The 23,980-nt window shown below is 45.4% G+C and overlaps 1 protein-coding gene and 1 long non-coding RNA gene across 2 annotated transcripts in view; one reads left to right on the top strand and one right to left on the bottom strand.

The window, feature by feature from the left end:
- Positions 1 to 23,980, bottom strand: part of LOC130358828 (electroneutral sodium bicarbonate exchanger 1) — a 223,036-nt gene that overhangs the window by 104,276 nt on the left and 94,780 nt on the right. The window contains exon 2 of the mRNA XM_056562680.1: positions 2,165 to 2,246. Within this exon, the coding sequence (XP_056418655.1) occupies positions 2,165 to 2,246 (82 nt within the window). The remainder of the gene's footprint in view (positions 1 to 2,164; positions 2,247 to 23,980) is intronic.
- LOC130358832 (uncharacterized) overlaps positions 1 to 23,980 on the top strand; it is a 124,389-nt gene that overhangs the window by 52,683 nt on the left and 47,726 nt on the right. The gene's annotated exons all lie outside the window — the stretch shown is intronic.

Raw genomic sequence — 23,980 nt, 5'->3', positions numbered from 1 at the left:
TTTGAGTCGTGAACAGGCTCTGTAAATAAAGCATCAGTCCATCTAATACAGCCCTTACACTACACAGTACTGCTATATAATTTCCTTTATGACAGGGGAAATGCTACCCTCTTCTGTGACTACTATGTATAGGAGACATCATTGAAGCTACTTTCCAACTGTTAGTTTAGGGACAATGGAAAATCAGAAATGGAGCCTTCAGAGATTAAAACTGGTGAAAAAATACCATATACAAGTTATATAATGGCCAGAAATAGAGGTACTCACACATCAACTTATCCTTAAAAGTTACCGAAATGATAGGTGTGCTTTAAAGTTAAACGCTAAGGGTCAACTTCTCTGTTTTAAAAGCATTTGAAACTATTCCATATGTGGTACTTCTGAGATGCCAAGGCCCCTTTTATACTGCAGTTTTAATGCCCTCTCTCTTTAGCTACCTCCAGGAGAAGACACTAAAGAGAAGAATGGTAATTCACACTATGGTCAGAATGGTGTTCTACTGTGGACAACCCTTGTTGGTCAACAATCCCATGATGATAAGTCAATCTCTGGGTGCCCTAGTGCTAGGCTCCTTATTGTAAAGGAACCTGGCAGTAGAGCCCTGCATCAGGATTGGAATACTGTGGGTCCCGCAGGACCTAATAAAAAACTTGCAGGCGTGGGCAGTAATAAGGTTGTTGCAGTTGGGGGGGGGGGGGGCGGTCACAGAACATACAGCAGGGCCTGCAAAATCCCTTTGAAATGCCACAGGTGGCTGATGAAATGTCACAAGAGGTGATTAAATGTCACAAGGGAGTGATGAAATGGCACAAGAGGGTAATGAAATGTCATGGGGGTACCATCTCTAAAAGCTGTGACAAATTGTTTGCGGGAGCAGGTGGGATTAAAAAAAAACAATCCCTCGCAGGGATCTACTTGGCAGCAAATATTTAATCATAGTAGGTGAAATTAGGTATAACACTGTTCCTGTTGAAAAGAATGCCGTATCTGTGGTATGCATAGACATCTGGGTTCACCAGAGCTCTAAACTAGATAATCCTTTTGACAACTATGAAGAGTTGACTTTGGTCAATCTCACATTCGAGCTAGTCAAACAACCAACCATACTTTTATAACTATTAAAAACAATTAACACCATTAAATACATTTTTTAAAATACTGCATTGTACTTTTTTTGCAATAAAAATATTTTCTAATTGCTCTTTGCTAAAAGGAAATGGACAACCAATTCACCAGCACTAAACCCAATATACAGGGTTATAGTGCAAGTGAACAGGATTACAATGAGGTATCACTTACCTGGATCTGTGGTCCGGTTATGGAGATACCCATTGTAATAGCCTGCTTTGTGCAATAGAGGAAGGTGCCAGCATACAGAAATTCCCTGCCTCTGCCCCCTATGCTCACCCTTCACCCATGTGAGCACACTGTGGGCGGGCATATCGGAGCAGAGGGGAAGGAGGCAGGGAAGCTTTGTATGATGGCTCCAAATCTATTGTGCAAAGGACGACTCTCCCTATCCCCTCTCTCACTGAGAGAAAAGCTGGGAGCTAGATAGAGTTGTACACAGCAGCTGAGAGTGTCGATGTAAGAAAGAGAATACATAGAAGGCAGCAGCTCACGCAGACTGTAGATACGGAGAAGAGCACACAAAAGGCAGTTTGCAGGGAACAATCACATGGGCTGTGTACAAGTGTAGAAAGGAGAAAATCTGAACGGAATAGAGATTGCAAACTTAGTGATTACCTTAAATATGTAAAAATATTGACATCCCACCAGTGTCCTTCTTTTACCAGAATAAGTTTGTAAGTAAAATATTAATACAATTCTTAACAAGTTGATTAACTCGATTTACATATTCCAACAGGGGCACCTATGGGCCTACAGTGCAAAGTGGTAAATTAATTCCTGAAGATTACTATAATAGTGTATGGTCCTCATTTAGTTTAATGTACTCCCACACAGATTTCCAGCTTATAAAGTATATATAAAGTATTAACTCAGTCAGTATGCACAATGTTAACACGAGGACACATGAAGTTAAAAGGGTCTCAATGGTCTTTAAATGGAAATCTACTGTACACAAGAAGAATGTAACAAAACCGCCATCTGCATAACACACTTAAATCACATTCTGGTCCTCAGGTCACATTCTCTCTCTTACCTTCGAGCTCTTCTTTTTCATAATGAATATTAAGGACGGAGCTGGTTCCACCTTGGTCTACAACAGCCTCTTCATCAGATCTCTGTTAAACAATATAACAATATGTCAGAATAACAAACAACAAAGCAATGTCATAGGTAAACGTGTTATGATAATAGTTGACTGTTATTTGAGTGGTTACACATTGGATATATTAGATTTATTTTTCAGATGTATTTACTCTCATTACAAGGTAGCTTGTGTTAAAGGGGAACGCCGGTGAAAACCTTTTTTCTTTTAAATCAACTGGTGGCAGAAAGTTAAACATATTTGTAAATTACTTCTATTAAAAAATCTTAATCTTTCCAGTACTTATTATCTGCTGAATGCTACAGAGAAAATTCCTTTCTTTTTGGAGCACTGATGACATCACGAGCATAGTGCTCTCTGCTGACATCTCTGTCCATTTTAGCAACCATGCATAGCAGATGTATGCTAAGGGCAGTATGGTGGCTCAGTGGTTAGCACTGCTGCCTTGCAGTGCTGGGGACTTGGGTTCAAATCCCCCTAAGGACAACATTAAATAAAGTGTTATTATTATTATAATAACGTCAGCAGAGAGAACTGTGGTCGTGATGTCATCAGAGAGCATTCCAAAAAGAAAATCATTTCCTCTGTAGTATTCAGTAGCTAATAAGTACAGGAAGGATTAAGATTTTTTAATAGAAGTAATTTACAAATATGTTTAACTTTCTGCCACCAGTTGATTTAAAAGAAAAAAGGTTTTCACCGGAGTACCCCTTTAAAGGAATCTGATTGGTTGCTATGGGAAACAGGTTGACTTTTCCTCTGGACAGGTTTTGATAAATCTCCCCCTTAGTGACTACTTTTATGTCACTTCCTGTACATATACATTTATTTAGAGGGATAGCACTATTATGTCCCCCAAGATTAATGTATATCGGGAATATATTCACTAGCCGACTATGTTCAGGCCATTGAGAGAATGGATCCACATGTACACTGGCATGTCTTTTTATTAACAGATGGCAACATATAACTGCATTAAAGCAATATAAACCTAGTCAAATAAGTTACATAGCTGGGGATGAACAGCTTTCAGTCCTCAGGGTCGGGACATGGTGTCGGCTATAAATACATTTTTTAGCATGGAAGGGTAGACTTTATATTTATTATAGACCCTGGTTCCAACCAAATTATCATAGTAGATTAACAAATTTCACAGTACACACCGTTTTCAGTCAGTATAGCTGACAGAAGGCTTTCAACACATAAAAAAATACATGTATATTTTAATTTATTTTTATTTTTTAAGTGTTTCATGGAAAATGAATGTAATTCAGACAATGGTATTGTTACGCCTAGCGCTCCGGGTCCCCGCTCCTCCCCGGAGCGCTCACGGCGTCTCTCTCCCTGCAGCGCCCCGGTCAGTCCCGCTGTCCGGGAGCGCTGCACTGTCATGGCCGTCGGGGATGCGATTCGCACAGCGGGACGCGCCCGCTCGCGAATCGCATCCCAGGTCACTTACCCGTCCCGGTCCCCTGCTGTCATGCGCTGGCGCGCGCGGCTCCGCTCTCTAGGGCGCGCGCGCGCCAGCTCTCTGAGACTTAAAGGGCCAGTGCACCAATGATTGGTGCCTGGCCCAATTAGCTTAATTGGCTTCCACCTGCTCCCAGACTATATCTGCTCACTGCCCCTGCACTCCCTTGCCGGATCTTGTTGCCTTGTGCCAGTGAAAGCGTTTAGTGTTGTCCTAGCCTGTGTTACCTGAACTTCTGCTATCCATCTTGACTACGAACCTTGCCGCCTGCCCCGTCCTTCTGCTACGTCTGACCTTGCCTCTGCCTAGTCCTTCTGTCCCACGCCTTCTCAGCAGTCAGCGAGGTTGAGCCGTTGCTAGTGGATACGACCTGGTTGCTACTGCCGCAGCAAGACCATCCCGCTTTGCGGCGGGCTCTGGTGAACACCAGTAGCCTCTTAGAACCGGTCCACTAGCACGGTCCACGCCAATCCCTCGCTGACACAGAGGATCCACTACCTGTAAGCCGAATCGTGACAGTAGATCCGGCCATGGATCCCGCTGAGGTGCCGCTGCCAAGTCTCGCTGACCTTACCACGGTGGTCGCTCAGCAATCGCAGCAAATTGCCCAACAAGGACAGCAGCTGTCGCAGTTGACCGCCACGTTACAGCAACTTCTGCCTCTGCTACAGCAGCAACCATCTCCTCCGCCAGCTCCTGCACCTCCTCCGCAGCGAGTGGCCGCTCCTAGCCTCCGCTTGTCCCTGCCGGACAAATTTGATGGGGACTCCAGACTCTGCCGTGGATTTTTGTCTCAGTGTTCCCTGCATATGGAGATGTTGTCGGACTTGTTTCCTACAGAACGGTCTAAGGTGGCGTTCGTAGTGAGCCTTCTTTCAGGAAAGGCCTTGTCTTGGGCCACACCGCTCTGGGACCGCAATGATCCTGCCACAGCCACAGTCCAGTCCTTCTTCGCTGAGGTCCGTAGTGTCTTCGAGGAGCCAGCCCGAGCTTCTTCTGCCGAGACTGCCCTGCTGAACCTGGTCCAGGGTAATTCTTCAGTGGGCGAGTACGCCATCCAATTTCGTACTCTTGCTTCCGAATTATCATGGAATAACGAGGCTCTCTGCGCGACCTTTAAAAAAGGCCTATCCAGTCGCATCAAGGATGTGCTGGCCGCACGAGAGATTCCTGCCAACCTGCAAGAACTTATCCATTTGGCCACCCGCATTGACATGCGTTTTTCTGAGAGACATCAGGAGCTCCGCCAGGAAAAAGACTTAGATCTCTGGGCACCTCTCCCACAGCATCCTTTGCAGTCTACGCCTGGGCCTCCCGCCGAGGAGGCCATGCAAGTGGATCGGTCTCGCCTGACCCAGGAAGAGAGGAATCGCCGTAGGGAAGAAAATCTCTGTCTGTACTGTGCCAGTACCGAGCATTTCTTGGTGGATTGCCCTATCCGTCCTCCACGTCTGGGAAACGCACGCACGCACCCAGCTCACGTGGGTGTGGCGTCTCTTGGTTCTAAGTCTGCTTCTCCACGTCTCACGGTGCCCGTGCGGATTTCTCCTTCAGCCAACTCCTCCCTCTCAGCCGTGGCCTGCTTGGATTCTGGTGCCTCTGGGAATTTTATTTTGGAGTCTTTTGTGAATAAATTCCGCATCCCGGTGACCCGTCTCGTCAAGCCGCTCTACATTTCCGCGGTCAACGGAGTCAGATTGGATTGCACCGTGCGTTACCGCACAGAACCCCTCCTGATGTGTATTGGACCCCACCACGAAAGGATTGAGTTATTCGTCCTTCCCAACTGTACCTCTGAGGTCCTCCTCGGTCTGCCATGGCTCCGGCTTCATTCTCCCACCCTTGATTGGACCACCGGGGAGATCAAGAACTGGGACTCTGCCTGCCATAGGAAGTGCCTCTCCCCCCCTTCCAGTCCCGTCAGGCAAGCCTCAGTGCCTCCTCATGGCCCCCGTCCTGGTGACACACTGCCCCGTGCCAGGCTTCGCCCTCTGCCCTCCCTCCCCATTCCCACTCCTGCTGTACTGCCTGCCGTTGAGGAAACCCTCCATTCTTTCCCGGTGTCCTCATCCCAGGGGAGGCAGTTACCGGACAAAGAAAAGGGGAGACCTAAGGGGGGGGGTACTGTTACGCCTAGCGCTCCGGGTCCCCGCTCCTCCCCGGAGCGCTCACGGCGTCTCTCTCCCTGCAGCGCCCCGGTCAGTCCCGCTGTCCGGGAGCGCTGCACTGTCATGGCCGTCGGGGATGCGATTCGCACAGCGGGACGCGCCCGCTCGCGAATCGCATCCCAGGTCACTTACCCGTCCCGGTCCCCTGCTGTCATGCGCTGGCGCGCGCGGCTCCGCTCTCTAGGGCGCGCGCGCGCCAGCTCTCTGAGACTTAAAGGGCCAGTGCACCAATGATTGGTGCCTGGCCCAATTAGCTTAATTGGCTTCCACCTGCTCCCAGACTATATCTGCTCACTGCCCCTGCACTCCCTTGCCGGATCTTGTTGCCTTGTGCCAGTGAAAGCGTTTAGTGTTGTCCTAGCCTGTGTTACCTGAACTTCTGCTATCCATCTTGACTACGAACCTTGCCGCCTGCCCCGTCCTTCTGCTACGTCTGACCTTGCCTCTGCCTAGTCCTTCTGTCCCACGCCTTCTCAGCAGTCAGCGAGGTTGAGCCGTTGCTAGTGGATACGACCTGGTTGCTACTGCCGCAGCAAGACCATCCCGCTTTGCGGCGGGCTCTGGTGAACACCAGTAGCCTCTTAGAACCGGTCCACTAGCACGGTCCACGCCAATCCCTCGCTGACACAGAGGATCCACTACCTGTAAGCCGAATCGTGACAGGTATAATCGTCCCATAGCAAAGCTGACTTCTGTGCAATAATATTAAATCCAGAAGTACTCAGATATGATTAGAGCTCTATGAAATAGAAAGCAGTAAATATAACGCTCGGATCTCCGTGGTGTAGAAGACATACTTATAGGGGTACTCCGGTGAAAAAAAAATTTTTTTTATCAACTTTTGCCAGAAAGTTAAACAGATTTGTAAATTACTTCTATTTAAAAATTCTTAATCCTCCCAGTACTTATCAGCTGCTGTATGCTAGTATAGAGTAAGTTATTTTCTTTTTGAATCTCTTTCCTGTCTGACCACAGTGCTCTCTGCTGACACCTCTGTCCATGTCAGGATCTGTTCAGAGTAGGAGAGGTTTGCTATGGGGATTTTTTCCTGCTCGGGACAGTTACTGACATGGACAGAGGTGTCTGCAGAGAGCACTGTGGTCAGAGAGAAAAGAACAACTCAACTTCCATTGGAGTATACAGCAGCTGACAAGTACTGAAAGGATTAAAATTTTTAAATGGAAGTAATTTACAAATCTATTCCACAAAAGAAAGTAATGACACGGCTCCCGAAGTTCTAGTAGAATTTTGGGTGCCGTTACGTTACTTTCTTTTGTGGAATATATGCATATACTGCACTTCAGACACAGGCACGAGTGATCTACAGAGCGCACAGACCTGCAGGGTTGCTCTGGATTTTGCTAATTTACAAATCTGTTTAACTTTCTGGCACCAGTTGATTTTGAAAAAATAGTTTTCCACCGGAGTACCCCTTTAAATAGGCTTATCCCCGATGTCTTATCACCGACAAACTAAAGGCAACACTAGCCATACACATTGTATACAAGTAGGTTGATGGTTGAGCCAGTTAATAGATGATAGTTTACCATCTACACAGGAAAATCTCCTCTGGCATATTGGACTTTTTTTGTTTAACACTTGAAAGTGAAATATTTAGTACGTAGCGATCTTAAATGGGGACTGTTAGATTAAAAACTTTTTATACATTGTACATCTTGGCAAACCATTAACTTTTCTAATATACTTCATAAGAAAGGTTTATTTCCATTTAATAGAAATTAAAGAGGTAGTCCAGTGCTGAAAAACTTATCCCCTACTCTAAGGATAGCGGATAAGTTTCAGATCGCGGGGGGGCCAACTGCTGGGGCCCCCCGCAATCTCCTGTATGGGGTCCTGGCTCGCTGGCCAGATAGAGGGTGTCGACCACCACACGAAGCGGCAGCTGACACACACCCTCAATACATCGCTATGGCAGAGCCGGAGATTGCCTAAGGCAGCGCTCCGGCTCTGCCATAGACTTGTATTGAGGGGGCGTGTCAGCCGCCGCTTTGTGCAGTGGTCAACACGACCCCTTCCCGCAGGCTACAGGGGCCCCGTACAGGAGATCGCGGGAGGCCCAAGCGGTCGTACCCCCCACAATCTTAAACGTATCCCCTATCCTTAGGATAGGGGATACGTTTTTCAGCAGTGGATATCTCCTTTAAGGCTAATAAAAAAAACACCACTGGGGGTCCCCATACCATCCCGCACATAATACTGTCTGTCTGCAGCATCACAGCTAAAGCTAAAGCACAGGCAGAGACAAAGTCCAGTGAGTAAGTGTGGGGCTAGTACTCCTCTTTGCTCACTCCTGTCCTATCAGACTGCAGCATGAAAACAGAGAGGTAGGGGTTTAGAGCAGCCTTCAGTGATTGAATGAAGAGACCCAGCACAGCACAGCAGAATCAAGGAGGAAGATTCATGCAGAGTGAGGACACGTCTCCAACAAAGCACACAATGACAAACCAAGTCAGCAACAGATAGAAGGTATTTGTGAGAGAAATATAGGTGCTAGACACATGAAAATTGTATGTATGTGATCAGAATTAGGTAAAAATAACATATTTTTTTTGTGGGATATGACAGGTACTCTTTAAAGCTATCCATAAGCATACCATAGCTGTTGAATGAACAAGCTACCACTCCCAATCCCTCCATACACATGATTGCTTTGTTTAGAGAAGTGTCCATGTGTTCTGAATGGGTGGGGGCTATGTAGGGGTAAGTTACTGCCAGACTCCTAGGGTGGTGGCTTATCTCCCCAAGAACAAAAGGACCCCTCATACACATTAGATAGTCAGCTAGTCTCGTCAAAATCAGCAGGTTTGGCCAAAACATATCTAATGTATATAGGTGCCTTGGGGGCATTGTGATCTACTCCAGACCAGTCAGAGATCTTCCAGTAGATCCCAAATGATTGGTTGCCTACCTAATCTGTACAGAGAAGTCTTCAGAGATTCATGCCATATCACAAAATATGGGTTAAGGGATACTAAAATTATAAGTTTTTTTTTCACTAGTGGTTATTAAGTATGGTGTCCCTCATCCTCTATATTAGCGTTTCTCAACCAAAATGCCTCTGGCTGTTGCAAAACTACAACTTCTAGCATGCCCAGACAGCCAGAGGCTGTCCGGGCATGCTAGCAGTTGTAGTTTTGCAACAACCGGAGGCACCGTGGTTGGGACACACTGCTCTACGTAAACCACCATCATACTATTCTTTTCGTGAAGTTTTATAGAGCAATATTAACATGAACATTTTCCACCCTATACAGGCCTTCAAATACAACACTATACTGTATTTAACCTTCTCTAGACCTTCCTAGTTGCAGGAGTTACATAATAACCTTGTTTTGTCTCATTACTGTTCTAGTAATTGTTAATCTCTCCTAAAGTCTGCCGCACAGATAATACATCCGAGCCACAATCCACACTAATGAGACCGAAGCTTTCACAACCATAAAAAAATACAATAATGGCAGCAGAAGTTCTACGGTTATTGGCAGGAGGATAAAAAGCCCTCTGTTCACTTATTGTTCTGCAGCTATTTTTATACTGGGATCCGAAATGGTTTAGAAAAAAAGACAACTGAGGGGTGACCTAAAAACCTTGTATAAATATACAGGGGGGGTGTTGAGAGATCTTTCCCGTGATCTATTTATACCCAGGACTGGATCTATAACAAGTGGGCATCAACTACATCTAGAGAAAAGAAGGTTTCTACACCAGCACAGACAGGGGTTCTTTACTGTAAAAGCAGTGAGACTATGGATCTCTCTGCCAGTGGAAGTGGTCATAGAGAACTCAATAAAAGAGTTCAAACGGGATCTGGATGCATAGTCACTACCCACTTACCGGTTCTATAGCTGCCAACGCTTCACTGTACCCCTACATACATTTTAATATTCGTCAAAGGGTGCAATGGAGAATCGTCAGCTATAGAGATGGTAAGAACACTTCATTATAATAATGATGGTAATGATATAACTAGAGACCCTTTTTGGCTAAGTTTTTCTCACCACTACATCAATTTTATTAAGTCTACTATCTTTGCTATAACCTCTATCAAGTGAAGCCTATTAAGGGTGCCTTGATACCACATTTTGGAGAGACGCTAGTGACTAAGGTCGGCTCATTTCTGAACCACGGTTTTCAATTCGACAACAAAACTGAGACAATAATGAGCCAATCAGAGTCACTAGCTGACTTCCTCCAGCTCATTTAAATAAATGGGGTGCGGCACTGGTCCGGTGGGCATACGGCAGCGGGCAGTTTTTAAATTCTCTCATCGGATCCGGTTGCTATATCCCCAAAAGATGGCATAAATGCACCTTTAGGATATATTGGGGGAGCAACCAATCAGATCGCTTCTTTCATTCTTAACAAGGCCTGTGAAAAATGAAAGAAGCAATCTGATTGGTTGCTATGGGCAACTGGACAACATTGCCTGTCCACTGGTTTTGATAAATCTTCCCCATTGTCACTACCGGGATGATAGATGTTCACTATTCTTATATAGCTAGAGGAGGTGAGTGTTAGCATTTGGGAACTGAGCTTTTGGCTGAACACTAATATGTGTATGTGTGTTCTGAATGGGTAGAGGAGAGGTAAGACAATGCCAGACAGTTTTGACAGTGGGTTATCTCTCCAAGAACAAAAAGATCCGGCAGTTAAAATCCAACATGCCCGATCCTTTTCTCCCCTTACATCATGGGCCCCTATACACAGACAAGTTAGTTGGTCTGCCAAAAACAGCAGGTTCATGCGACATTTGGGGACCTTTTGTTGGAAGTTTACAACTGCAGAGTCTGCATGGAATAATGCCAAAACTATGTCGCAAAAGCCAACACTAAACTGTCAGAATGGGATGATAAAGCTCTGCCATTGTCTCTTTAGTAGCCCAATTTAAAGGGGTACTCTGCCAGAAAGTGTTTATACACATGTATTATATTTTTATATATATATATATATATATATATATATATATATATATATATATACACATCTCACTTTCCGCTCAGCCAATCACTGGCTGCAGTAATTGGCTTAGCAGGCTAGGACCCAATACATCACATTGCTACTCAGCCAATTACTGTCTGAGTTGGGACACCATCACGAACAGTGATTGGCCGAGAAGCAATTCACATATTCCCCCCCCCCCCCCCCCCCAGCACCTGGAAGAGGAAAGCAATGGAGGCCTGAAGTAGTGATAAAGGAAGTGAGGAAGGTATGTACAGGTTTATTTTTTTGAAAGCCCCTTTAGGTAAAAAAAAAAAAAAAACTTTCTGCTGAAGTGCCTCTTTAGTATCTCACACGTAAAGTATCCTGTGCATATCTGAAGCTGTGTTCAGTCATTTAGTTTACATCAAAATCTTCAACTTCAAATCCTGCGCATTAAATATGCGCAAGATACTGTACGTGTGAATAGACCCTTAAGAGATAAACTTACTTTATTTGCTACTAAAGGTAAGTTTAATATTAGAATACTTATAATACTTTGGTTTCAGTAAACATCATTCATTTCAGTAGATATAAAAACTTAATAATTGGGCAAGGGAAGAATGCAAAAGCATAACTTTCAGTTTTAGCAGACCCAACAAGGATCCTTTTACACATTTCTTTGCTTTGCCACATTCCTAACTCGACCTTCAACTCACCGCAACGCAAAAAGGAGGAAATCAATTGTAACAGCCTTTTATGCAAATCATTTCCAATTATAGCTGCCCTGTGCGGAGATCAAGGCCAGGCAGCTACAGTGTGAAATGGGCCCGACTGGAATGTTCATATAGGAAGGTTTCCAAAGCATCCCTTTTATCTCAAAAGAATGCCTTTACTATTAGACCATATCATCTTGTCACCAAATAATCTTATCAAATTTGTACTGTAGTGCCCCAAAGCGAGATCTCGTGGCTGGGCTGCAGATGGTTCTAAAAGGGTTACAAAGCAGTTACCACCCACACACACTTAATTTGGCCTCCATAAATTAGACAACGCTGCCATCTATTTACATTTCTTGGTATTGTTCACAATGTGCATTTCATGGAAGATTCTGTATATATATATATATATATATATATATATATATACCCAACACAACTGAGAATTAGTGAGTAGTATGAGTTGAGTAGCCGCTTTTACCTCTGGGGATCAAGCCTAGTTAGGCCATTGTGACTCGTGTGATCATGTGAGGCCTATGGCTTCCAAGTAAGAGTAAAACCCATTCTAAAGCTTGAACCCTAGTCCAGTTCCTGAAGAAAGGCATCAACTACATTTCTGAACCTAGTCTGTGGAGAGAATTTTCTGAAGTACTCTATAGCAAATATCTTAGGAGCCATATGGAGGCCTACGGCCAGTCTAAGGGACTGGTAGCATCCAAGCTATACCTCATTTGCCTTTAAATTCAGTACAGAAACTGTGCACAAACAGCTTCATTGTACGGGCTTCAATGGAAGAGCAGCTGCAAGCCTTATATAACCAACCGCAAGGCCAAGTGTCAGATGATTGGTCTAAGGCACACCACCGATTGATTCTTCTTCTCTATCTGGCAATCTGATTGTTACGCCTAGCGCTCCGGGTCCCCGCTCCTCCCCGGAGCGCTCACGGCGTCTTTCTCCCTGCAGCGCCCCGGTCAGTCCCGCTGACCGGGAGCGCTGCACTGTCATGGCCGTCGGGGATGCGATTCGCACAGCGGGACGCGCCCGCTCGCGAATCGCATCCCAGGTCACTTACCCGTCCCGGTCTCCTGCTGTCATGTGCTGGCGCGCGGCTCCGCTCTCTAGGGCGCGCGCGCGCCAGCTCTCTGAGACTTAAAGGGCCAGTGCACCAATGATTGGTGCCTGGCCCAATTAGCTTAATTGGCTTCCACCTGCTCCCTGGCTATATCTGATCTCCTCCCTTGCACTCCCTTGCCGGATCTTGTTGCCTTGTGCCAGTGAAAGCTTTTAGTGTGTCCAAAGCCTGTGTTACCTGAACTTCTGCTATCCATCCTGACTACGAATCTTGCCGCCTGCCCCCGACCTTCTGCTACGTCTGACCTTGCCTCTGCCTAGTCCTTCTGTCCCACGCCTTCTCAGCAGTCAGCGAGGTTGAGCCGTTGCTAGTGGATACGACCTGGTTGCTACTGCCGCAGCAAGACCATCCCGCTTTGCGGCGGGCTCTGGTGAAAACCAGTAGCCTCTTAGAACCGGTCCACTAGCACGGTCCACGCCAATCCCTCGCTGACACAGCGGATCCACAACCCGTAAGCCGAATCGTGACAGTAGATCCGGCCATGGATCCCGCTGAGGTGCCGCTGCCAAGTCTCGCTGACCTTACCACGGTGGTCGCTCAGCAATCGCAGCAAATTGCCCAACAAGGACAGCAGCTGTCGCAGTTGACCGCCACGTTACAGCAACTTCTGCCTCTGCTACAGCAGCAACCATCTCCTCCGCCAGCTCCTGCACCTCCTCCGCAGCGAGTGGCCGCCCCTAGCCTCCGCTTGTCCCTGCCGGACAAATTTGATGGGGACTCCAGACTCTGCCGTGGATTTTTGTCTCAGTGTTCCCTGCATATGGAGATGTTGTCGGACTTGTTTCCTACAGAACGGTCTAAGGTGGCGTTCGTAGTAAGCCTTCTTTCAGGAAAGGCCTTGTCTTGGGCCACACCGCTCTGGGACCGCAATGATCCTGCCACAGCCACAGTCCAGTCCTTCTTCGCTGAAGTCCGGAGTGTCTTCGAGGAGCCAGCCCGAGCTTCTTCTGCCGAGACTGCCCTGTTGAACCTGGTCCAGGGTAATTCTTCAGTGGGCGAGTACGCCATCCAATTTCGTACTCTTGCTTCCGAGTTATCATGGAATAACGAGGCTCTCTGCGCGACCTTTAAAAAAGGCCTATCCAGTCGCATCAAGGATGTGCTGGCCGCACGAGAGATTCCTGCCAACCTCCAAGAACTCATCCATTTGGCTACCCGCATTGACATGCGTTTTTCTGAGCGACACCAAGAGCTCCGCCAGGAAAAAGACTTAGATCTCTGGGCACCTCTCCCGCAGCATCCTTTGCAGTCTACGCCTGGGCCTCCCGCCGAGGAGGCCATGCAAGTGGATCGGTCTCGCCTGACCCAGGAAGAGAGGAATCGCCGTAGAGAAGAAAATCTTTGTCTGTACTGTGCCAGTACTGAGCATTTCTTGGTGGATTGCCCTATCCGTCCTCCACGTCTGGGAAACGCACGCACGCACCCAGCTCACGTGGGTGTGGCGTCTCTTGGTTCTAAGTCCACTTCTCCACGTCTCACGGTGCCCGTGCGGATTTCTCCTTCAGCCAACTCCTCCCTCTCAGCCGTGGCCTGCTTGGACTCTGGTGCCTCTGGGAATTTTATTTTGGAGTCCTTTGTGAATAAATTCAGCATCCCGGTGACCCGTCTCGTCAAGCCGCTCTACATTTCCGCGGTCAACGGAGTCAGATTGGATTGCACCGTGCCTTATCGCACAGAACCCCTCCTGATGTCTATTGGACCCCACCACGAAAGGATTGAGCTCTTCGTTCTCCCCAACTGTACCTCTGAGGTCCTCCTCGGTCTGCCATGGCTCCGGCTTCATTCTCCCACCCTTGATTGGACCACCGGGGAGATCAAGAACTGGGACTCTGCCTGCCACAGGAAGTGCCTCTCCCCCCCTCCCAGTCCCGTCAGGCAAGCCTCTGTGCCTCCCCATGGCTCCCGTCCTTGTGTCTCCCTGCCCCGTGCCAAGCTTCACCCTCTGCCCTCCCTCCCCATTCCAACTCCTGCTGTACTGCCTGCCGTTGAGGAAAACCTCTATTCTTTCCCGGTGTCCTCATCCCAGGGGAGGCAGTTTCCGGACAAAAAAAAGGGGAGACCTAAGGGGGGGGGGTACTGTTACGCCTAGCGCTCCGGGTCCCCGCTCCTCCCCGGAGCGCTCACGGCGTCTTTCTCCCTGCAGCGCCCCGGTCAGTCCCGCTGACCGGGAGCGCTGCACTGTCATGGCCGTCGGGGATGCGATTCGCACAGCGGGACGCGCCCGCTCGCGAATCGCATCACAGGTCACTTACCCGTCCCGGTCTCCTGCTGTCATGTGCTGGCGCGCGCGGCTCCGCTCTCTAGGGCGCGCGCGCGCCAGCTCTCTGAGACTTAAAGGGCCAGTGCACCAATGATTGGTGCCTGGCCCAATTAGTTTAATTGGCTTCCACCTGCTCCCTGGCTATATCTGATCTCCTCCCTTGCACTCCCTTGCCGGATCTTGTTGCCTTGTGCCAGTGAAAGCGTTTAGTGTGTCCAAAGCCTGTGTTACCTGAACTTCTGCTATCCATCCTGACTACGAATCTTGCCGCCTGCCCCCGACCTTCTGCTACGTCTGACCTTGCCTCTGCCTAGTCCTTCTGTCCCACGCCTTCTCAGCAGTCAGCGAGGTTGAGCCGTTGCTAGTGGATACGACCTGGTTGCTACTGCCGCAGCAAGACCATCCCGCTTTGCGGCGGGCTCTGGTGAAAACCAATAGCCTCTTAGAACCGGTCCACTAGCACGGTCCACGCCAATCCCTCGCTGACACAGCGGATCCACAACCCGTAAGCCGAATCGTGACACTGATAAATTAGTCTGGGTTTGGTGAATGCCAGGAGAACATTACCTGCATAACTGCACTGTGCCAATGGCAAGGTTTGGTGGGGGAAGTTATGGGATTGCTCTTCAGAGGTTGGCCTGGCTCCTAAGTTCCAGTGAAGGTAAATCTTAGAGCTTCAGCATGCCAAGACATTTTGGACAATTGTATGCTTCCAATTTGGAAGGAACAGTTTGCGATCAGCCCTTTTCTGTTCCAGCTCAACTGTGCCCTAGTGCACAAAGCAAGGTCCATAAAGGCATTTTAGGGTGAGTTTGGCATTGAAGAACTTGACTGGCCCACACAGCTCCCGGACTTTAACCTCTTTATACACCTTTGGGAGAAACAAGAAAGTAAATTGTGAGCCAGGCCCTTTTACCAACATCTGTATCTAACCTGCCAAATGCTCTTCTGGATAAATAAGCAAAAATTCCCACAGATATCGCCAAAATCTTAGTCTTTCCAGAAGAAATAAACTTCCTATAGCTCCAAAAAGAGGATCAACACATTGCCTTTGGGTTTAAGATGGATTATACTAAAAGCTCTTGTAGGTTTAACCTATAGGTGTCCCAATATAGTGTAAGGGAATGATAAAAAAAATATAAAAAATCACAGACACTGAGGCAGTCACCACCTATTTGACGCACTGAATGCCAGGGTTTGCATGAAACTCAATGTGTGAAACTGCCCTAAAGGGGTCTGAAAAAGAACCATGGAAATCAGCTGTTATTGTGAGGGAAAGGGATCCACTGTGTAAGAACTCACAAATAAGAGAAGGTTGTCTTCTTACAGCAACATTATATATAAACATGTGATGAAGTAATAATGTAAACCTATCAAAGGGGTACTCCAGTGCAAAACATTTTTTATTAAATTAACTGGTGCCAGAAAGTTAAACAGATTTTTAAATTACTTATGTTAAAAAAATATTTCCAGTACTTATCAGCTGCTGTATGCTCCACAGGAAGTTCTTTTCTTTTTTGCATTTATTTTCTGTCTGACCACAGTGCTCTCTGCTAACACCTCTGTCCATGTCAGGAACTGTCCAGAGCAGGGTAGATTTCATATGGGAAATGCTCCTACTCTTGATAGTTCCTGAAATGGTCAGCAGAGAGCACTGTGGTCAGACAGAAAAGAAATTCAAAAAGAAAAGAAATTCCTGTGGAGAATACAGCAGCTGATAAACACTGGAAGGATTACGATTTTTAAATAGAAGTAATTTACAAATCTGCTTAACTTTCTGGCACCAGTTGATTTAAAAGAAAAAAATTCCACCGGTGTACCCCTTTAAAGTGTACCTGTCATAGTGCAAAAAAAAGAAAAAAAGTGATATGTTACTCAGGACCCAATCTTGATCATGTGCATATAATTTTTATGTGTCTCGGACCTATATATCCAGAGATATAAGCATTTATCTGCTGGTGAGTTACTTTTTCATTCTGCAGGCTGAAGGGGGCGTGTCAGTCTGTGTCCCTCACAGGAGCAAGCCTGGGCAGTCAGCCAATCAGTACTCTCTACTCTGTAACCCTTTCCTCTCTGGTTTTATGCTGTGTCATGTGTCAGAGGAAGATGCTTGGAGCTTGCCTGCAGTAATCAGAAGACATTATGGTGAATTCATAACAGGATAAAATTTATAAATATAAGAATAGATCTTTATAAAATTAGTGCAAGGATTTTTTAGATAAAAGTACAGCATTTTTATGAATACATGTTCTATCTGTTTTATCTTCTCCTAGTAAAGTTGGATGCTAATCAGCATAGCTGTCACTATGTGTGTCATTCATCTTTCACAGACTCCTGAATGTCTGATCAACTTCTTTGTCATTCAGGAGTCCAAGAAAGCTTTGACTATTTCAGCATGCTGGGAGTTGTAGTTTAGTAACAACTGAAGCTGCAATGTTTGTAAATAACTGTGTTAGAGCAGTGTTGCCTCCAGCTGTTTTAAAACTACAGCTCCCAGCATGTCCACACATCCTTTATCTGTAGTTTTGCATACACAATAGAAATCTCCTATACTGGATACCGGTATGCTTTACGGCCGGTATCCAGTATGCTGTAAAATCTAGACTAGTCTGTCTGGCTAAAAGACAGGCGACCCCTAGTGGTGGTTATTTTGAGCTTGAATTTCAGGTGAAAATTTAATTTGTTTTTAACAGGTGTATATTGTGAAATGTCATATTAGAATGAGTCCTGCAATATATGAAAAGTTTTTAACAATGACAGTGCCTCTTTAATGGTTAAACTTGTAATTGAAAACATTTACTTTGCCTATATTCTCAAGATTTCTCAAGGGCATGTTCTATAACGTGTATTTTTAGTTCAGTCTGAGAGCACAGACAAGGAGCATCAGCTGTATCAAAACACATACATTGATTTTCAGGTAAGTATTAAATATCTCCTGTGCACTACGGTAGTTTATAGATTTTATTTTACATGTGGATACATAACACTTGACATCCCCACTTAATGCATTCCTGGTTCTCTGCATAAGTATAACTCAAAATGAAACAAAACAAAGATTTATATTATATTATTGGGCCATATAAGCACTTATGACTGTATGTAGTCAGGTCCCTCTAGGGCGCACAGCAATGACTACTCTGGAACAGATTTAAAGGGTTGGGCCGAATTAAAAAACATGGCTGCTTTCTTCCAGAAACAACACCACACCTGTCTATAGGCTGTATCTGGTGTTGCAGTTCAGCTCTCTTCAAGTGAATAAAGCTAAATTTCAATACCACAAACTCCAACATATTTATAGTCCCGTTGCAAATTCAATATTCTTAGTTTTTAAAAACAGATTTTTTTTTTCACGCGGGACAAAACCCAGATGAGACACAGTGCTTACGCATTTCAAGCCAGTAGGTTATTACACATAGCGTCAACAACAAACAATCAATAGCAAACAATGGTGTCAAGAACAGGCGGTGATGTCAACAGCAACCGGGAATTAGCATAAACTGTCAATGTCATCAAATAGATGTCCATTAAAAAGATACAATGATTACACAATGCTAGTTTAATAAGGCAATTTTTGTAAAATCGTATTTTAAATTATTTTAAATTTAGACATTGGTACTGAATTGGAAAATCTATCAGTCCTCAATACTGATGTTTGACTAATATAGTGGTGGATCGGGGAAGGTAAGTATAAGTTTAGATTAGCCCAGACGCTAGTCTTTACAAGGGATCAGATACATGCTGGGATCAGATACATGCTGCCTCAACAAGTCTATGCATGCACTATTCCTCCCATTACTTTCTTCCATCACAAAATAACGTCTGTTATTGCTATCTGTTGGATAGGGCATAAGATGTCTTGGTGCCAGAGTACCCCTTTAATGGTCTATTCACACGTACAGTATTCTGCACAGATTTGATGCACAGGATTTTCTGCTGCAGATCTCAATGTAAACTGAATGACTTAACACAGCTTGAAATCCTGCGCATAAAATCTGCACATCAAATCTGCGCAGAATACTGTAGACCCTGTAGACCCTAATGAGGGATTGGAACTTTATCTTTTCAGTAATAGGTACCTATTACTGTGTACATTACATGTTTTTTCCCTCTCTTTTACTGTCTGTACATGCCAATAGTTAGCTCATTCATATGGGCCGACATTTATCATTGTTTTTAGACAGTTTTTTGTGTCTACAAAAGGCACAAAAAGGCGCAAGCAGGGTTTATTTGCGCCTTTTTGTTTACACATTTCTGCTGATTTTGAGTTGCAATCCACTGATTTTGACAATACACATGATATAGAAGGGATTTATGAACTGCGCCTTTTTGTAAAAAGGCGCAAAAAAAGAGCAAAGCCACTGAAAAGTCTCTAAAACGACACCATCCCAGACCTGGCGTAGCTTTTTAGTGTATGTGAAGAGAGAAATTTGAGAAAATGTGACCTGCACAAAATGTATCAAATGCTCTGTGAACATTTAATAAATTTGGTGCTCCTACACATTACCAGCACACAAAAAAAAGGTGTAAAAAAAAAGGCTACACTTACAATGATAAATGTGGGCCTTGGAGTAGGGATCGACCGATTATCGGTATGGCCAATATTATCGGCCGATAATCACGATTTTGGGCATTATTGGTATCGGCAATTACCTTGCCGATAAGCCAATAATGCCCCGCCCCCGCACCGTTTTTTTTCCCCCCACAGTATGGATTTTTGCCCATGACCCCCGGAGAAGAAGTACAGCCCGGACCGGTTCACCCTCCACCCGGAATGCCGCCGGAAACAACAGGAAGGATGGATGGCCCGGACCACCCTGACAGGTAGGGGGAGAGAAGCGGGTGGTGGCGGCGGCGGCCTATGGCACAGCAAAAGCCACTGCAGTGCATTGATTTAAAGCGCCCGCTTTAAATCAATGATCTGCAGCGGTGTCGCAGGGGGATAAATAGCCGATAACTTATACCGGAATATCGGTATAAGTTATCGGCTATCGGCCCTAACCTCCACCGATTATCGTATCGGCCCTAAAAAAACGATATCGGTCGATCCCTAGTTTTTAGGTCATCCTAGTTTTGGAGTCAGACTGTCCATTTAGAGAAACCAAAAAGCTGCAAAAGTTGTCAGGTAGTAAGGGAAAGATTCATCAAAACCTGTTCTGAGGAAAAGTTGACCAGTTGCCCATAGCAACCAGATTGCTTCTTTCATTTAAAAAAACAAATAAATAAATAAAGAAGCAATCTGATTGGTCGATTTTTCCCCTGCACAAGTTTTAATGAATCTCCCCCTATGAACCTAAAACTAGTCTGTTAAATTTGCAGTTTACAGATGGAAAATAAAGGACACTGATGTTTGTCCCATTTTTTTTTTCTATTTCTTACTGCCAAATGAATTTGATATTTCATAAGAAAACAATTATTATTATTATCATAAAAGTAGATAATAAAGATCAGACCAGACATCAGGTGGCACAAACTAGATACTTAGAGTAGACTCTTAGGGGGACATTTATCAACGTTGGTGTGGGTAGATGTTTTTTGTAGATTTGGTCTTTTGGTTGGTCTAAATTTGGAGCAATTGGACCAAATGTACCATACTTGTGCAAGCCACATGATAAATGTTGTGCAAAGTTCTAAATCTCCTCACAGTTCTATTTGTACACCTGAGCTGCACCTCACAGGAAAAATGGATACAGGGATTTTGTTCTATTGCTTTAAGGCTCGCACTCCATTGAGGTTTTTTGCCCACCACCAAAAACGGCAGAAAAACGGTCACAGCTTTTTCCTGCGTTTTGTCAGTCTTTCTTGCATTTTTGTACCCTGTAGCAAAATTGTCAGATTCGGTGGATTGCGACAATGGCCAGCATTTTTTTTTTAAATTTCAATAAAAGGGTTAATGATGGCTGTGGGGGAGTGTTTTTTAAATTAAATTTTTTTTTCAATGTGTCGTGTTTTTTATAATTGAATTGTTAGGCTTATTAGTGGAAGCCGTCTTGTAGATGGAATCCATTACTAAGCCATTACTGCTTAGCGTTAACCCCATAAACAGCTAGCGTCAATCCCTAATTATTACTCCGGTACCCACCTCCACAGGGGTACGGTGAAGAGCAGGTACCAACAGGCCCGTAGCGTCAAATATGACGCTCCTGGCCTAGGCGGTAACAGGCTGGCATTATTTAGGCCAGTAACAATGGTCCTCACCCACCGTGTTAACATCAGGCTGTTGCTGCTTGTTTGGTATCTGGCTGATACCGAAAATATGGGGAACTACACATTTATTTATATATAAAAAAATGCATAGGATTCCCCCTATTTTCATTATAAGCCAGATACCAACCAAGCAGCAACAGCCTTACAATACCAGGGTGGGCGAGGACTATTGTTACCGGCCCTCCCCAGCCTAAATAACACATGCCTGTTACCGCCTAGGCCCAGAAGCGCCATATTTGACGCTCCGGGCCTGTTGGTACCGGCTCTTCCTGACATCCCTGGGGCGGTGGGTACCAGGGTAATAATTAAAGGTTAGCGCTAGCTGTTACTGGGGCTAACACTAAGCCCCGGCTTAGTAATGGATTCCGTCCATTCCAACACATTAAAAAAACACTCCCCCACAGCCCTCATTGAAATTAAAAAACCACTGGTCATCATCGCAATCCACCGAATCTGATGTAGTCCTCCGCATTCACGTATCTGAAATGGGAAGAAAAACAGAAACAAAAACTGTCTTTTGGGACAGTTAGACCTACTAGTCCCATCATGGACAGACTCTGCCCATGATGGGAGTTATAGTCCAGGGGCTGAGGGGGAAGATCGCAGCAGGTCATTCTCCAGAGACCAGCTGTGATCCGCATTTATTAACTGTACAAGCCGGTGGCACATGCGGCCTCACTGCGCTCCCCACCGGCTCCAGGCTCCTGCCCCTGGACTATAACACCCATCATGAGCAGAGTCTGTCCATGATGGGAATAGTAGTCCTAACTGTCCCAAAAGGGTCCCGCAGCCGGGGGATGTGCAAGTGCCGTCCCTCAGCGCTGCGGTACTACAACTACTCCCATCATGGGACAGACTCTATCCCATGATGGGAGTAGTTGTAGTTTAGCAGTGTTGAGGGACGGCTCCTGCATCCGCCGGCTGTCTCGGTAGGACACTTTCCGTGTCCTTTTTGATGGTGTTTTTTGTGTTAACAAAAATGTATTTGCAGGAAAAAAAATGCATCTAAACAAAAAAAAAAACACATGCTAAATTAGAACCAACTGCAAAATGCATTCCACAATACACAAAAAAAATAGACTACATGCTTTTTCTCTATCAAAAAAGACGCACAAAAAAGATGCAAAATAATTCACTGCGCCAAAATTTACACTACATATAGAAAAGAAAAAGCTTCCACCACTAATGATAAATTCCCCCCTTAGTCACTTTATGTAGACTCTTAGTCAGGACTGGTGGCAGCCCATTGCGATAAAAATGTGTGGGTTCTCAATCCCAACTCTGGGACACAGATTCTGTTGGGGTTTTCCTTCCTACCTCTGGGACCTAAATCCTGTTGGGGTTCTTAATACCACCTCTGGGACCCAGATTCTGTTAAGGTTCTCAATCCCATTTCTGGGACCCAGATCCTGTTAGGGTTCTACTTTGTATCTCTGGAACCGAAATCTTGTTGGGAGTCTCAATTCCACCTTTGGGACACAGATTCTGTTGGGGTTCTCAATCCCACCTCTGGGACCCAGATCCTGTTAGGGTTCTACTTCCTACCTCTGGAACCTAAATCCTGTTGGAGTTCTCAATCCCACCTTTGGGACACAGATTATGTTGGGGTTCTCAATCCCACCTCTGGGACCCAGATCCTGTTAGGGTTCTACTTCCTACCTCTGGAACCTAAATCCTGTTGGGGTTCTCAATACCCCCTCTGGGACCCAGATTCTGTTAATTTTCTCAATCCCATCTCTGGGACCCAGATCCTGTTAGGGTTTTACTTCCTACCTCTGGAACCTAAATCCTGTTGGGGGTTCTCAATCCCACCTTTGGGACACAGATTCTGTTGGGGTTCTCAATCCCAACTTTGGGACCCAGATCCTGTTAGGGTTCTACTTCCTACCTCTGGAACCTAGATCCTGTTGGGATTCTCAATCCCACCTTTGGAACACAGACTCTGTTGGGGTTCTCAATCCCACCTCTGCGACCCAGATCCTATTAGGATTCTACTTCCTACCTCTGGAACCGAAATCCTGTTGGGATTCTCAATCCCACCTTTGGGAGACAGATTCTGTTGGGGTTATCAATCCCACCTCTGGGACCCAGATCCTGTTAGGGTTCTACTTCCTACCTCTGGAACCTAAATCCTGTTGGGGTTCTCAATCCCACCTTTGGAACACAGATTCTGTTGGGGTTCTCAATCCCACCTCTGGGACCCAGATCCTGTTAGGAATCTCCATCTCATCTCTGGGAGCCAGATCCTGTCTAACCCTTTATCGCACCCACAGAGTAATGTATAGCCGCCTCTCCACCTTTTTTTTGGCTGGATAGGATCATCAAACAACCATCATGAACATTAGTTGGTTGAGAGGTGCTACTCTCAGTAATAAAAAGACATTTGAATAACACATTGATAAAGAAAGTTATTTATAGGACCTGATGCCATCCCTTGCACTAAACCCCAGAAGTCCTTAGCTAAAGTACTGAGCACAACAAACTGATTAAAGAAGTACAAAGTGTTCCTTAGAGGAGAGACGAGAAACAGCTTTTTCCATTTGTTTTCATTGTCGTCATGTAGACAAGTAGGGACAGACACCATAAGGACGTGGGCTCCTTCTATTGTATGTCTGTTTCACCAATCCTTACTTCTAATAATACATACTTTGAGAAAAATAAAATGGAATACGTCAGCAGGAGTGAAGCCGATATAAATCATGTTTTTCTCAATGGAAATGAGTCATCCCAGTCAGTAGAACCTGGCTTCATGTACCATTCGTGGCTGATGAAATACTTGGGAATAGAATAACTAATTAATTGTGTGATACCACCTACAAGAGTGTTCCTCCAGGGTCTGAACTACATTACCATCA

The sequence above is a fragment of the Hyla sarda genome, chromosome 2 (genome assembly GCF_029499605.1).
Source record: "Hyla sarda isolate aHylSar1 chromosome 2, aHylSar1.hap1, whole genome shotgun sequence".
Taxonomy (NCBI): Eukaryota; Metazoa; Chordata; class Amphibia; order Anura; family Hylidae; genus Hyla; species Hyla sarda.
This window is presented reverse-complemented; position numbering and strand designations above follow the sequence as displayed.